The sequence below is a fragment of the Carlito syrichta genome, unplaced genomic scaffold (genome assembly GCF_000164805.1).
Source record: "Carlito syrichta isolate Samal-C Ts95f unplaced genomic scaffold, Tarsius_syrichta-2.0.1 Scaffold304147, whole genome shotgun sequence".
Taxonomy (NCBI): Eukaryota; Metazoa; Chordata; class Mammalia; order Primates; family Tarsiidae; genus Carlito; species Carlito syrichta.
In genome coordinates, this window is record NW_007248243.1 from 178862 (window position 1) to 195830 (window position 16969).

The window sequence follows — 16969 nt, forward strand, 5'->3', positions numbered from 1 at the left end:
ATATGCATCTGTGTGTGTGTGTGTGTGTGTTGATTTTGTATCCTAAGACTTTACTGAAGTCATTTTTTAGCGTGAGGAGGTTTTTGACAGACTCTCTAGGATTTTCTAGATATAGTATCATATCATCTGCAAAAGAGGGTAGATTTAATTTCTTTTTCTATTTGCATACCCCTAATTTCTTTCTCCTTCCTGATTGCTCTGGCTAGGACTTCCAGTACTATGTTAAATAGGAAGGGTGAGAGTGGGCATCTTTGTCTTGTCATAGTTCTTAGAGGCAATGCTTTCAGCCACTGTCTGTTAGGCAAGATGTTGGCTGCAGGTTTTTCATAGATGGCTCTTATTAATATTATTTATTTTTTTGAGTTGGAGTCTCACTCTGTTGCTCAGACTGGAGTGGAGTGGCTGCTCCCAGTCACTGCAGCCTTGACCTGCTGGGCTCCAGTGATCCTTCCACCTCAGCATTCCAAGTAGCTGGAACTACAGGCACGCGCTACCACACCCGGCTAATATTTTTGATTTATTATAGAGATGAGGTCTTGTCAAGTTGCCCGGGCAGATCTTGAACCCGCAGACTCAGGCAATTCACTCACCTCGGCCTCCCAAAGCACGGGATTACAGGCTGAGCCACTGAGCCCGGCCGGCTCTTGTTATTTTGATGAATGTTCCTTGATGCCTAGGTGTTCAAGGGCTTTTATTAAGAAGAAATGTTGTATTTTATTGAATGCATTTTCAGTGTCTAATGAGATAACCATGGGGGTTCTTGGTTTTACACCCGTTTGTGTGATGGGTTACGTTTATTGATTCACATATGTTGTTCCAGCCTTGCTTCCCAGGAATGAAGCCCACCTGATCATGATGGATGATCTTTGGAATGTGCTGTTGAATGCAATTTGCTAGAATCTTGTTTAAAATTTTTGCATCTATATTCATCAGATAAAGTGGCCTGTAGTTTTCTTTCCTTGTTGGATCTTTGGCATTTTGGGGTATCAGGATGACATTGGCCTCACAGAATAGCTAGGGAGAATTCCTTCCTTCTCAATTGCCTGGAATACTTTCAATAGGATTGGTACTGATCCTATTCTTCCTTGCACATCTTGTAGAATCCAGCTGATAAGCCATCTGGCCCAGGGTTCTTTTTTTTTTTATTGAGTTGATTTCTTGGCTTGGTATTGGTCTGTTTAGAATTTCAATTTCTTCCTGTTTTGGAAAGTTATATGATGCCAGGATTTTCTCCATTTCCTTGAGATATTTTGGCTTACTCACATACAGGTGTTTGTAGTAATCTCTGACAATCTTTTGAATTTCTTCAGGGTCAGTTGTAACATCACCCTTTACATTTCTAATTGTGTTTATTTGAATTTTTTTTCTCTCTCTCTTTCTCTTTTTGTTAATCTGACCAGGAGTCTGTCAATCTTATTTATCTTTTCAAAGGACCAGCTTTTCACTTCATTAATCCTTTGTATGATTTTTTTTTGGTCTCTATCTCATTCACTTGTGACTTTATTTGAATAATTTCCATTTTTCTACTAATTATAGGATTGGATCTCTCTTTTCTTCCCAGCTCACTTAGGTGTGACATTAGACTGTTTACTTGAGATCCCTCTATTCTCTTGATATGTGCATGCAATGCCAAAAATTTCCTTCCCAGTAGTGATTTCATGGTATCCTAGATATTTTAGCGTGGTGTGCATTTGCCTTCATTTGTTTATAAGAATATTTTTATTTCTGCTTTGATTTCTGTGTGAACCCAAAAGTCATTCCAAAACATGTTGCTTAAGTTCCACATATCTGGGGGATTCCTGGTGGTGATGATATATATTTTTTTGTTTTTGTTTTTGAGTTGGGGTCTCACTCTGTCGCCCAGACTGGAGTGCAGTGGCTGCTCCCGGCCACCTCAGCCTCGACCTGCTGGGCTCCGGCGATCCTTCCGCCTCAGCCTTCCGAGTAGCCGGAATTACAGGTGCATGCTACCATGCTTGGCTAATTTTTTGATTTATTGTAGAGATGAGGTCTCGCCTGCCCAGGCAGGTCTCGAACCCGCGGGCTCAGGCAATCTACTCACCTCAGCCTCCCAAAGGCGCGGGATGACAGGCTGAGGCACCGAGCCCGGCTGATATTTATTTTTATTTCACTGTGATCTGAGATAATATTTTGATCTTCTGAAATTTGTTCACACTGGATTTATGTCTGAGTATCTGGTTGATCTTGGAGTATATTCCATGTGCTGATAAGAAGAATGTATAGATGTGGTTGCTGGGTGAAGTGTTCTGTAGATGTCTGTTAGATCCAGTTGGTCGAGTGCCGAGATAATGTTTCTGATTTCCTTGTTAGTTGTTTTTTCTGTTGTTGTTCTCAAAGAGCTGTTTTAGGCCGTTAGTAGAGTATTAAAGCCCCAGGGCATGCTCTGGGGCTGAAATCTCCCCTCTACCACCTGCTTCCCTAGAAAGATTTTCCTGGATGTAACTCTGAACGAAAAAATTCATGTTTAAGTGGGTTTGCACAGTTCAGTCCCATGTTGTTCAGGGTCAACCGTGTGTGTGTGTGTGTGTGTGTGTGTGTGTGTGTGTGTGTGTGTGTGTGTAGACTTGCCCTTCTTATTGAGCTCCTTAGAAGATTTCTCCCAGTGTCAGAAGTTTTCCTGTGACTTGTTCCCAAAAAATTGATTCGTATTGAATGAGACTTGATTTTCCATGCTCCAGGGTAGAGCCCATTTCATTAATTCATTTCAGATTAGAAGTTACTTTTGAGTTTCATCAATATCCCCAGGGTTCAAGTCTATCACCAAATCCCCTCACTAGTAAACAAGGGAAGCTGTAGGCCTGTAGAAACTGCTGGTGAAATGCCATTGAGGAAAGACATTGCTTCTCTCTGAGTTCTTTATTCCTATTGTATAGACTCCCAAGAGCAAGGTTGCTGAGGCCACCAAAGTGGCTATTGACGTAGGTTTCCGTCACATCGATGCAGCGTACTTCTATCAAAACGAGGAGGAGGTCGGACAGGCCATTCGCGAGAAGATCGCCGACGGCACCGTGAAGAGAGAGGACATCTTCTACACCACCAAGGTGAAGGGCCCGTGTGTGGAGTCGCCAGACGCCACTGCTGTTCAGATATTTCACTGTGAAAGAAAATAACTGATATGTTTGAATAATTTATGTATTTCATAATATTGTGGAGACACATTATAGAAACATGGAAACAGAAAAGTCTTCCTTTGCTCTGAAGTGTGGGACACAGTTCTTCAAGGTCTGTGAGCATCGGACCTTATAAATGAAATGAGTATATGAACATCTATTTTCTTCAACTCTTGTGTGGGTTAACCAAACCACTATGGGTCTTCTCCTTTAATTCTTCAGTAGATTCTCTCGGGATATATCAAGTGAGGCTGAGATATTCAGATAAGATCATACTTTTTTTTTTCAAATCAGTATTGAGTTTTAAAAATGTTCCTCCATGGAAAATCCTGCTTCTAAATTATACAGAGCAGAGGCTCCTGTAGATGCAACCTATGTATGTTTTCTCGATAACAACCACCTTTTTTGAGAATGTGGTTCTCCCAGTAGAATCGTTTTTAGGAAGTTATTACACAGGATAAGAGATTCTATCCCCCCATTCTGCCACTTTTGATTCCTTTCAGAAGATGACTCCTTTAACCCTGAACACATTGAGCGTGTTTTTCCTGCTATGTCTGAGTTTTAGTCACAATTTTCTTACATTGCCATCACTCAACTAAATCTCAGTATCCCTTCAAGGACCCAATTTATGCTGAGTAACAAATATTTAACCCCAACTCTTTTGATCTTAGACCACCACAGTGCTTTGTTACTCACATCTCTATCAAGCTTTAATGTTTAACTTTGGTTCCCAAACATGACAAATCATAAGACACTTTTGATTTCTTTCTTTCTTTCTTTTTTTTTTTTTTGAGTTGGAGTCGCATTTTGTCGCCCAGACTGGAGTGCAGTGGCCGCTTCCGGCCACTGCAACCTCGACCTGCCGGGCTCCGGCGATCCTTCCGCCTCAGCCTTCCGAGTAGCCGGAATTACAGGCATGCGCTACCACGCCCGGCTGATTTTTTGATTTATTGTAGAGATGAGGTCTCGCCGCCCAGGCGGGTCTCGAACCCACGGGTTCAGGCAATTTCTTTTGCTCACTGCAGCTCTGGATTACCTTCCTCCGACCAGAATTGGTTCGACCAGCCCTGGAAAGGTCACTGAAGAAACTTGGATTGGACTATGTTGATCTCTTTCTTATCCACAATCCACTGGCTTTGAAGGTGAGACTTTCATTCCTTGTTGTGCCCAAGACAATTTGCTGTTATTAGTATCACACACAGGCACATTCAGATGAATAATCACAGCGTCCTGACTGTTTCAACAAGATTTTCTGGGCTCTTGCTGAGAGAGGTAGTCTCGAGTGAGGCACATAGAAATTTCTGTCATTTCTTGAGCCTCCATGAGATTCTCTTTTATTCCTCATCCCCCAGCTTTAAAAAAGATTCAGGTTTAGTGATCTCACTACCTTTCCTCAGAGAGCCGAGGGCACTGTTTTACATGTCTTAGTGATGGTGCTGTTGTCTCTGGGCCTTTGGTGGTTAGGGTCCTCAAGAAGGTTGGCTCACTACCATCTGCAGAGATACAATGGGAAATCCCCACCTCTTTAGAAGGAGGGTCTCCCCCGTGTGCACCTCTCAGGCCAAAGAAGAGAGAGGTACCTGGGGCATTTCCTATTGCACAGCAGGACTGTCATGGGCTTTGCTGATCCAACCTCTCATCACAGTGAACATCCTCTGAGCATGTCTGACATCCTCTCTATCTGAGTTGGGTTATCATCAACTAGAGCTGAACACATTGGCTAATAGTTGCAAGCGCTATTCTCTAAACCAGCCTGTCCTAAAATGAAATAAATTCTAACCATAAGAGACTCATTCTTAGGAAAGTTTAGGGGAGTGGAAGAAGGAGAGTGGAGTTTATTTGGGAACGGATATTTTGATGCAATCTCTCAGATGACTCTGGTCTTCCCTTTACTCCATGTCTTTTCTTGTTCTCTCTCTTTCTCTCTCTCTCACACACACATAAGTATACACACAGGCACACTCATTAATAGTCAGCCTCCTGAAGGCAGGATGGCCCAGATCCTTGGGCACCAGAAGGTGATTTTTTTTCTTTTTTAGAAAACCTTGTTCCTTTTATCCTCTATTCTCTCTGTATTCCAGCCTGGAGACGAGCTGCTACCAAAGGATGCCAACGGAAAATACATCTTTGATAACGTGGACCTTCGTGACACCTGGGCGGTATGTTCGGTTCAGACACTGGGAGGGGGGCGCTGTATGGCCGGTGGGAGTCACGGGTTGGAGAATCACCAGGGGATGGGAATTCGCTCCAGCCCTTGTCTGACCTCAGTCATGTCCTGGAACTTCTCTGTTGAACGCCGAGCTGAACCGCATGACCTCGAGGTCTGTTTGTATTTTGGTTTCTATGGCTCTAAGCAGGCACTCCTTTGTCCATCAGATCAGGCTGAGGATGTGAGGCCTATGAGAGGGAGAAACAAGTGCAAAGGAAGTAACACTTTATCTCCAGATAGACAAACTCACGACTGGGCGAGAGAAACGCTGGGGCTGACTCAGTAGAAGGCTGAACTGCACGGGAGAGCGAATCTGCCCTTGGAAAGCTCCTCCCATGTACATTTTTTGCCATTCTGGGAAAGAGGTGGCATGCATTCTGACAGTGACTCTACTCCGGGGGTTGTGTCACTTGTTAATTGGCTCAGCCTGTAATCCCATGCTTTGGGAGGCTAAGGTGAGTGGATTGCCTGAGCCCACGGGTTCGAGACTGGCCCGGGCAACTTGGCAAGACCTCATCTCTACAATTATCCAAAAAATTAGCCGGGAGTGGTAGCGCACGCCTGTAGTTCCAGATACTGGAAGGCTGAGGTGGAAGGATCACGGGACCCCAACAAGTCATGGCTGCGGTGGCTGGAAGCGGCCACTGCACTCCAGTATGGGTGATAGAGTGAGACTCCAACTCAAAAAAAAAAAAAAAAAAAAAAAAATCTGTGGATGCCTAACAGCAAAATAGGCACCACTGAAAGGGTGAGGGAGGTTAAGGGAAATTTCAGAGCACCTTGACGACGTCCATTTGTTGTCCTGAGTGTGCATGTGACAGAGTCAAGGGGATTAACATATGGATGCCTAGGAAGGAAGTGCATCAGGGAATGTTTTCAAGGGATAAAACTGTTTGATGCAGACTAACTGTTATGTGTGCTAAAACAGATTTCCAATTCATACAAGTCCAAGGATACATGAAAGGACAAACCATACTAAATGTCCTCCATACTTCTCCTTCCTCCCCAGGCCCTGGAGAAGTGCAAAGATGCAGGTCTAACCAGGTCCATCGGGGTGTCCAACTTCAACCACAAGCAGCTGGAACTGATCCTGAACAAGCCGGGGCTCAAGTACAAGCCCGTCTGCAACCAGGCGAGCCCTGAGTCCACAGGGGCCTTCTCTCACTTTCTGCTCCTCACACCCTCCTTCTTAACTGTGTCTCCCAGTTTCTGCTTAGATCAGAGTTCCTTTCACCAAGACAGGAATTACCAGGGAAGGAGCCGGCTGAGCAGAGTGGGAAGAGCAGGATCTCCTTCTTCAGAGGGCAGAGGGGGTGTGAGGTTCCTTGGGACAGCCAAGGGGAGAGGCTGAGTTGGGGGTGGCAGCCTTGGTGTGGAGCTCAGGAGGTGGTCCAGGCCAGAGAGGCAGGTTTTGGCAGTCATTCCTCTCTGGATGGCAACTAACCTCACAGGAATGGATGGCTTTCCCAGGGGAGTGCATAGAATGAAAGGAAGAGGCAGGAAGTCCACACGGAAGGGTCCGGCACAGAGGCCCTGGCACGGAGACGGAGCAGGAGTTTCCAGACAGGCGGGGAGACCGTGAGGAGGGTGTGGTGTCAGGAGGCAGAAGAAAGGGAGTTGGAAAGCCCTGAGTGGGACGGAGGGCGGGTCCTGCGGAGGGGCGGCTGTCCAGGAGGGAGGGAAAGGGTGTTGGGTTAGTGGAGGGAAGTCATGGGAATCCAAGCAGGGCAGTTTCAGAGTGGGGAGAATTGAAGCCAGACCGGAGGAAGGGCGAGGGGAGACATCACCATTAAATCAAGAGAGTTTTAAGGAAGCACTTAATTGCCAAATATCAAACAGTATTTATGACAGTGCTAAGTTACAACCTTTTGAAGTACATTTTGATAATTTTACAAAAAGCTATTCATGTATTAGTGTCCTTTTTCTTAGTTATTTCTAGGGATCTAGTTGTAGAAAATCAGAATGTGTTAAAAAATGAGATATCCATACATATGAATATTTTAATTACTTTTGTTCCTAACATTTAGTAATTAGAATTTTAAATATCTGATGATAGGGATAGGATTAAATTTATGAGACTTGTTGGAGATGTATACTAGGGTATTATGAAAACTCAGCAAAAAGGAAAAGCTTATGCTATATTACATAAAAAAATCAGCCAATGAATGCTGCTCTGTCAGTTAGAATGCTTTCAAGCTAAGAAACAGTAAACTCAAAACTGGTTTAGGTCTTAAAGAAGTTGACTTACTGACAAGGTTTCGCATTTGGTTGCTCCAGGAGTTTTAAGAACTATTTTGAAATGAATGTATTTTGTCTGTGCTCTGTCTTTCATAGTTGCAGGATGGCTTCCCACACGCCATTGGTCTATAAGTTTCCTTGTTCATGTTTGGCAGGAAAGAGAGGGTTTTCTTTTTCTTTCTTTCTTTTTTTTTTTGAGTTGGAGTCTCATCTGTTGCCCAAACTGGAGAGCAGTGGCATGCTCCCGGCCACCGCAACCTCGACCTGCTGGGCTCCAGCGATCCTTCTGCTTTAGCCGTCCAAGAAGCCAGAACTACAGGCGCGCTCTATCATGCTCGGCTACTTTTTGATTTGTTGTAGAGATGAGGTCTCGCCAAGTTGCTGGGGCTGGTCTCAAACCTGCGGGCTCAGGCAATCCACTCACCTCAGCCTCCCAAAGTGCTGAGATTACAGGCTGGGTCACCGAGCCTGACCAAGAGAGGGTTTTCTGGGGCTGAATCTAAAAGTGGTGGAAAAATTTTTACAAATGTTTTCTAGCAATTTTTTTTTCATCTATCATTGGCTTGAATAGCATAATGTGCCGTGTGTTAACAAGTCTGTTAACCAATCAGGACAAGGAATGGAAAATCATGACGTTGTGAATCAGTTTTCTCTGGGACACAGAGGCTGAATATAGAGGAAGCGAGAAATAATTAGACCAAAATCCGGGTTCTTACAAGGAATAATGTTAATCAATACTATTCACTATGCATGCTATATTTACATTTATATAAAATCTTTTAAAATGACTAAAATTAAGCACAGCAAAATGGTTACAGTTGCTGTCTGGTTCTGGTGGGATTTTATATGACTTAATGGTGCTTTTCCTATATTTAGCATGAAAATCTGTCTTTTATAACTTTGAAAACTGTTTACTATTGTAAAATTTCAATATGTAAAAAGGTACAGAGGGTATGAGGAGACTTCAAAGAGCTCATTACAAATACAATTAAAAGATAAAAACAAAAATATAAAGTTTGTTTCTCAACATAATCTCCAACAAATTTAATACACTTTTGTGAGTGATGATACTAGCTATTTAATCTGTCTCTAGAGAACTTTTAGCATTATTAACTGTAGAAAAACGAGTGCCTTTTAAATATTTTTTTAAAATTAGGAAACATAAAAAACCAGAAGGAATCAAATCAGGACTGTAAGGTGGATGCCTACTGATTTCTCATCAAAACCCTTGCAAAATTGCCCTTGCTTGATGACAGTAATGAGCAGGAGTGTTTGTTTGTGTGGTTTTTATTTTTAAACCAAAGTGTTGGTTGACTTTCTTGATATACTCTTATAAGAAGCAGATGTTATTATTCTTTGGCCCTTCAAAAACTCAACCGGCAAAATCCCTGGGGCATTCCAAAAAACTGTTACTATGACTTTTTCTCTTAAGTGATCTGCGTTGGTTTTGACTGGGACACTTCTGCATCTTATATCTCGGTAGCATTGCTTTGATTGTGCTTTGTCTTCAGGATTGTACTAGTAGAGCTATGCTTCATCTCCCATTACAATTCTTTGAAGAAATGCTTCAGGATCTTAATCCCACCCATTTAACATCTTCATTGAAAGCTCTGCTATTGTCTGCAGCTGATCTGGGCACAATGGTTTTGGCACCCATTGAATGGAAAGTTTGTTTAATTTTTCAGTCACAACAGCATAGGTTAAGCCAATCAGGGTGTCTATGGTGTTGGCTATTGTTTCGTCTGTTAAATGTTGGTCCTCCCTAATTAGTGTACACATAAGATAAACTTCTTCCTTGAAAATTGATGTAAATGGTTTGCCACTGTGGGCTCTATCTTCAATATCATCTTATTTCTTTGCTTTAATTTTAGTGGAATTTTTGTTGCTCTGACAGGGGCTCTTTTCAAACTGATGTCTTATCCTTCTTAGTGCTTCAAGCTAGATCCTGTTCAGATATATTATTTTGACAAGTTATTATGAGTTCATTTTGGTGCAAAAAACTTTTGAAATCCATGCATAGTTTTTCATAATATGCATGTCAATGAACTTTTGAAGACCCTTTGTAGTAGAATCACCTTCTTCTTATGTACCCATCCCTACTTAAGCAATAATTATATCATAACCCAAATTGTTACATGTGTACTCTTATTTCTGGATTATTTTGAAATAGTCATTATATCATTTCATCTGTAAATTTCTTTTTTTTTTTGAGTTGGAGTCTTACTCCATTCCCTAGGCTGGAGTGCAGTGACATGCTCATGGCCACCCCAGCGTCTACCCGCTGGACTCCGGTGATCCTTCAGCCTCAGCTTTCCAAGTAGCTGGACTAAGGCATGTGCTACCACACCCGGCTAATTTTTTGATTTATTGTAGAGGCGAGGTCTCACCAAGTTGCCTAGACTGGTCTTGAACCCATAGGCTCAGGCAATCCACCTGCCTCGGCCTCCCAAAGGGCTAGGATTACAGGCTGAGCCACTGAGTCTGACCTATGAAAATATTTTATAATATTCATATTTTATAAAATATTTTTATAATAAACTTTGCTAGGATACCATTATACCACTTCCAACTTCTTGATATGAATAAATATTGCATTTGTTAAAATATGATTGTATCATATTTTTATAGCTGATTCATTCAAATTGAGGTGAAAATAAGGTGTATGAATTGCAATTGGTATTGATACGTCACAGAAATCTCTCTTTTAATCATAGGTTTGCTCTCTTTCTCACTTTCTTCTCTGCTTCTCTTCCTCTTCTCCCCCTGTCTTCTTCTTTCCTTCCTACTCCCCCACCTTTCTGTATTGCTCTTGCTTCATTCTAGCTTTTTATCTCCCTCAATTTACTCATGAAAGAATTTAAGCCACTTGTCTCATACAGTTTTACTCATCAGGTTTTGCTGGTTGATTCTTGGGGTACAGCCTCACATATTCCTTTTGTACTTACTGTAAATTGAAGAGTAAGGCTAAAAATTGATCACCTTTGTTGAATGTTATGTGAATTCATGAGTTTTAACAAATATGTCATTTTTCCATCCAGTGTAGTTACTCTTCTCTTTGAAGTTCAAGTTGCTTCCATTTTGGCCAGCAGGAATCACCTCAAGTAAGCTCCTAGGATATTTGACATGTTCATTGTCTTTATCCTTTTTGCTTTCTAGAGTGTAAACTTCTAGGCTCATTTTGTAGCTTTCTCACTGAGAAATAAAATCAGCCCTTTTTCTAAGGAATCTTGATTTTTCTCAATAGTAAATGGCACTCAGAGACTCCAATTTGAGCACAAGATATTTTAACCATTTTAGAACACTAATAAAAAAGAAGAAAGTTATTGTATTAGTATGGCAACTGATGGGATTTGGAGGTATTTCAGAAGGTGCAGGAGAAAAATAACCAGTCTGAAAAATATAGTAATTTGCATGTCATTTTTGGTTCATGTATTCTGACATCTTTTGGTCTTGGAAAATTACAGGTGGAATGTCACCCCTACCTCAATCAGAGCAAACTCCTGGCATTTTGCAAGTCCAAGGACATTGTTCTAGTTGCCTACAGCGCCCTGGCATCCAGTAGAGACCCAAAATGGTAATAAGAACATAAAGAGTTAACTTACACCAGCAGCTCTATTAAGGATGAAACACTCTTTGTAAAACTATGTCTTGGTATGTTATTATGAAAAAGTTCAAACATAAATAAGTGCACACTCATTCCCATGTAACACCGTCAAGCTGCAATGTCATCAATATTCTTTTCCTCTTGTTTCATCTATACATCTGCCTGCTTTCAACCTCATCAAGAATATAATTTTTAAAGTATTTTTAAGAAAAAATTTGCATAGGCTGTAAGGTATATATTTTAGCTGTACAGTTTTGACAGATAGATGTACTGTCTCTGACACACATCCCTAACATGTCATAGAAAGTTTCTGTCTCCTCCAAAAGTTCTTTTGTGTTCCCTCTGAATTTTTTCTTTACTTCTAGGCAATTACTTTTCTTATTTCAAAAAAAAAAAACTTAGATTAGTTCATCTGCTTCAGTTCTTCATATTTAAAAAATCATATATATTCTTTTGTATCAAACTTCATTTGCTCAGCGTGTCTGTGAGATTTATTCACAGAGCTGTGTCTTTTCTTTCTATTTTATTCTGTCACAAGTTGCTGATCCACTCACCTATTCATGGACACTTTTGTTTTTTCCAATTTGCTGCAATTATGAATAAATCTCTATGAATATGTTTGAGTTTTTTTGGGGAAATATACTATGTTTGTTTTTTCTTTGCTCCATTTGGGAAAAGGGGGCATCACACTCTGGATTTCCTGTGTGTGGCCCTTCATATCTGTGTCTGTTTTTTTTTCCTCAGGACAGACCCAAATAGCCCATATCTCTTGGAGGAACCAGTCTTGAAAGCCATCGCCAAGAAACACGGTCGAAGCCCAGGGCAGGTGGCTCTGCGCTTTCAGCTGCAGCGGGGCGTAGCGGTCCTGGCCAAGAGCTTCACTGAGAAGAGAATCAAAGAGAACTTCCAGGTACAGATTGGCCAACGTCTCTCCAGAGTGGCAGTTTCTCTTGCGTGGGAGTAGGCACCATGTCTCTCACACCTTCCCATGCTTCTCTCCCCTGTGTGCTAAGAGAGAAGCCGCTTGGGAGTGCGGGGAGAGGTAGCACTGACCTCAAAGTCCTCAGGTTTATCACCTCTAGGCCTGGCTTTGCCACTTACTAGCTGTGTGACAGTAAGCAAATTTCAACTTTATTATTTTCATCAGTTTTAGGAGTTCTTCTACAAGATAAAGAACTCTAAGAATGCTGGTTCCTGTTCTTCACCTTCTCTACCTGACAGTCCCTCATTTGTAATTTAAGATTGGGCTCAAATAAGATGAACTACTTTGTTAAACCACTGGGACACCGCAACAAATATTTTTGACCATGACAGTACATGGCATGGCTCTGTGAATGATTATTTCCTTGTTTTTTTTGTTTTTTTTTTGAGTTGGAGTCTCACTCTGTCGCCCAGACTGAAGTGCAGTGGCACGCTCCTGGCCACTGCAGCCTCGACCTGCTGGGCTCCGGCGATCCTTCCGCCTCAGCCTTCCAAGCAGCCAGAACTAGCGTGTGCTACCACGCCCAGCTAATTTTTGATTTATTGTAGAGACGGGGTCTCGCCAAGTTGCCCAGGTGGGTCTTGAATCCGCAGGATCAGAAAATCCACTCGCCTCGACCTCCCTAAGTGCTGGGATTACAGGCTGAGCCATTGATCCTGGCCTATTTCCTTGTTAATTTAACATTGTTTGCTTATTGCTAGTGTACTCTCCGGACTGTGAAACCCTCTATGAAGCAATTTCTTTCTGGGTCACTTTTCATCACCTTTTCCCCAAGAGAGTTCTTGAGAACTAGGAAGCTAGATGTAAATTTATAGGTTCACCAAATGAACAAATCAATGAGTAAATTTGTTTTTTAAACCATTTCCCTTATACACTATGGTCTTTTAGATCAATCAGTGATCTTCAACTTACTTTGTTTTGAATTCCAAAAGAATTTTACAAATATATAAGCTGATACCCATTTTAAGATGACAGCTAGAAATTTTATCATGGGTTTAATATCTACAAAATATGATATTTGAAGCACGCTATTTATAATATATTTATTATATTTAGCCAGTGCTTTGCAGAGACTTGGATCAGGACAGAGATCAAGTGGTGATTGACCCTTCTTATTTCGAATGCTAAGGTCAGCGCCATTGGCTGCCATTTTATTTACTTTAAAACATTGTGGTTATAGATTAAGTTTATTAATTTACAGAAAAATCAAATAGACAAATCTAAATTTCATTAAAAATTTCCAATTTTATTTGGACAGATAGATAGATAATGGATCTCTGAGGGATATACATTAGATAGACAGCTATATAAATAAAGTTCTGAGTTTTTCATGAAATTGACTTTTGCGTGAAATAATGAACTTAATATTTGTTTTTTAGCCAATGATTTCAGTGATCTCTCTGCTTTGCTCTTAAGGAGGTCACCATCAGGGGCTACATGTTGCAAAATAAAAACAAATCTGGAGTTAAGTAAGAGATATTTTTTCAAAAGGCCAAGCTCTTTGAACATAAATTCTGTGTGCTTCAGAGATCAATCAGACGGTGTTTTCATTAGGAAAGAATAAACACAGCTGAAAATAGATGGTGTCGGGGACCTGAGATGGGAAGTGGTGTGGTGAAACAGCTGACCAGGAAGTGCTTCAGCCCAACAGAACTTGGAGAGGGGTTGTCTTGTCTTTAAGCTTGTTCAGTCCAAAGCTGGGTCAAGATTCAGGGAATGGGAGGAAGGAAAAGTCCGAGAGAGTCAGGGCACGTGTAGGCGATGAGTATTTTGTCCAGGTTGTTCTTTTGCGTGGAAATAAATGATGAGTTTTCTTCATCTCAAGCCACTCTCTAGAAGTATTTTAGACCGTGAGCTGTCTTTCTTTCTTTTTTTTTTTTTTTTGAGTTGGAGTCTCACTCTGTCACCCAGACTGGAGTGCAGTGGCCGCTCCCGGCCAATGCAGCTTCGACCTGCTGGGCTCCGGCGATCCTTCTGTCTCAGCCTTCTACGTAGCCGGAATTACAGGCATGTGCTACCATGCCCGGCTGATTTTTTGATTGATTGTAGAGATGAGGTCTCGCTGCCCAGGCGGGTCTCGAACCCGCGGACTCAGGCAATCCACTCACCTCAGCCTCCCAAAGGCGCGGGATGACAGGCTGAGCCACCGAGCCCGGCTAGTGAGCTGTCTTTCCTTGGCGAAGTGGAGCCGGCCAGGAGTGGGCTGGATGGGTTGTGGTGAGATGCTGAAGGGCAGAGCTCGGGCAGAAGAGGTCTCAGGCCACGTTGCTCCCGGAAGCCGATGAGGAGCAAATGCTTCCCTGAAGCCGACCTGGCCTCTGCCCCTGGGAGGTTCCTGCATTCCCAGGTGGGAAAGGCTGTTGACCTGAGAAATTCAGTAGGATTATTTTTCCTTTCAGGTTTTTGACTTTGAATTGACTCCAGAAGACATGAAAGCCATTGAAGGCCTCAACAGAAATTTCCGATATACTAAATTCGAATTGTAAGTGACTCTTAGAGATTGTTTCACAGGTTGTTTTCTGTAGCATGCAGGCAGACAGAGATACAGAGATCCCTAAATCAGGAAGATAAGCCTGATTTTAAGCTTATACCTGAAATAGGAGCTTCCCTATAGCCCTCAGACCAGAGGTTTCCTCCAGGACTCAGTCTCTGACCCAAAAGAAATGCAAGTCCATATGCCAAGCTGCTGAAATTTCCACCATGGTGAATCCACTTCGTGGATGCCCTTACCACCTGTGCCTGGTTCCTGCACTCAGGGCTTTCTAATCCATTAGACTAGAAGGCACGAAGCCTAATGCCCATGATCATTTTAGGGGCCCATGATAATGTTCTGTCTTTCATTTATGTAAAAATCAGAAGGAAAAATGAATACAATATTAATGAATATGCAATAATGAATTCAGCCTGTCCATCTCCATGTCCATACCAAGGCAACATAAGACATTATTTTGACGTTTTTCATGGTTGGACCCATGAAAGCAGAAATGCACAGGTCCTGGGGAGTCACAGTGGGCTCCCCTTCCACCTCCTCCCCTAAGTGTCCTGTGACATTTCTCCTTAATGTGACACTCCTTTTTCAGGACATCATCTACAGCTTCCAAATTAATCTGTCCATTGGCTTCCTTTACTTATTACAACTCTTATATCTTAGCCATATACTCTCACCAAGCTGAATTTTAAATAAATTATGAAATTAATGGACCTCAAGGGTTAATGCTGTGTCTCCAGTCACATGTACCAAGATGAGACTCTCTGGAGTTTCTCTGGCTCTTTGAGTCAAGACGATTACTCATGTGTCATCTTTGTCCATCCAAAGACTGGCCTCTGGGGAGCCCTCTGCCCCTTAACTTTGGTCTGTTCAAACCAAACATGACATTCCATCGGTTCCACATACTACAGGATCTCAGGGTTGAGGAAAAAGAAGACTAATCAGAGAGAAGATCGGAGGGGAGGTTAAACATAAAGAGAAATAAAACTGTGGTTATGAAAATAAAGAGTCTCCAAATTTGCTCTGAAAAAAAAAATTCCTCTCTTTTTGATAAAACAATGCCAGTATCCCGAGGAAAGATGTTTTAAATGAGGAAAATGTGGGCAGGAACTTTCCTGTTCCCAAAGGCGTTTTCGTGTCAGTCCATGATCTGCCTCGCGAGACTGAATGCCTCTCCTTACTCATGGCGATGGTCCTATGTTGACTCGGCTTCTAGCACACTAAGTTGCTGGTGATATACGCTTTGGTGACATTCAGTTGAAAAGGACAAATCATTATAAGAAAAAGAAAACATAAAAGAAGCAAAACAAAGAATAATAGTAATGATTGAATTATAACTATTCCTACACATTATAAAGTAAAAAGCGGTAACTATGTTTCATAGGTCTGGTTATCAGAGATTCCTGTCTCCTTCTCTATAGATGGGAAATTCCTCATTAAAGGGACTTTGCATCCCTGAGGGTGCTCAGTACATACGTGCTGAATCATTGGGTAGGAAAAAACAACACAATCCAATCCATCCTGCCACCATGCTCTTGACCTAAGGAGAAAGACTGTCCCCCGGGGCTGAACTGACCATAGAGTTACACCCTCCATAGAATTCGTAATCGAAATCAAATTGTGGATCACGTGGGTGTTTACATGCATATCAATGTGAACATTGGGCATGCATGTACAGCTTGTACATGAGCAGGTAGCTGGTGTGTATGTGTAGGGACATGGTTATAAAGGTAAGGTTTCAAGTCCGTCTTAACTGCATCTTCAGAGAAGCCCACTCTTTGACACCGTGGATAAGGAGTTAATAACTTTTCTTTCTCTTTCAGTGCCATTGACCATCCTTATTATCCATTTTCTGAAGAATACTGACCATGAACTGTTGGACAGTACCACCAGAATTCCTTCCTTTTAGGGGACATGGAGAGAATTTGTGTATTTGGTAAAGCTTAGGAAGCAGTGCCTGGAATTTTAGGTTGCTTTCCTTTCAGTTTTTGATTTTATAAAATAAAAGACTGCAACATAAGAATGTTCGTTTTTCTGATGATTAAATAACAATTTAATTTAAAAACTACAGGGAAAGAATAGAGAAAAAAATCATCAGTAATATGCACTTTCAAAAATGCTTAATGTTTGGTGCATTTTCCTTCATGATTTTCCTATACAAATTTGTGGGGTTTTTTTGAGTGTGTTTCCATTTTCAAACTTGATATCATCTTCAACATGTAGATTATAATCTTTTTTTAAAAGAAGTTTTCAAAATAAAAAATGTCATTCAAACATTTCAAAATTATATTTTATTTGTAAAGCAGTACATTTTATT

General features: G+C 41.5%; 1 protein-coding gene across 1 annotated transcript in view; it reads left to right on the forward strand.

Moving 5' to 3' along the window:
* LOC103261879 (prostaglandin F synthase 1-like) overlaps positions 1-16518 on the forward strand; it is a 22582-nt gene extending 6064 nt beyond the window's left edge. Inside the window, exons 2-9 of the mRNA XM_008059470.1 lie at positions 2895-3062; positions 4157-4273; positions 5213-5290; positions 6350-6472; positions 11043-11152; positions 11927-12092; positions 14564-14646; positions 16476-16518. Of these exons, the coding sequence (XP_008057661.1) occupies positions 2895-3062; positions 4157-4273; positions 5213-5290; positions 6350-6472; positions 11043-11152; positions 11927-12092; positions 14564-14646; positions 16476-16518 (888 nt within the window). The remainder of the gene's footprint in view (positions 1-2894; positions 3063-4156; positions 4274-5212; positions 5291-6349; positions 6473-11042; positions 11153-11926; positions 12093-14563; positions 14647-16475) is intronic.
* The last annotated feature ends 451 nt before the right edge of the window (positions 16519-16969 follow it).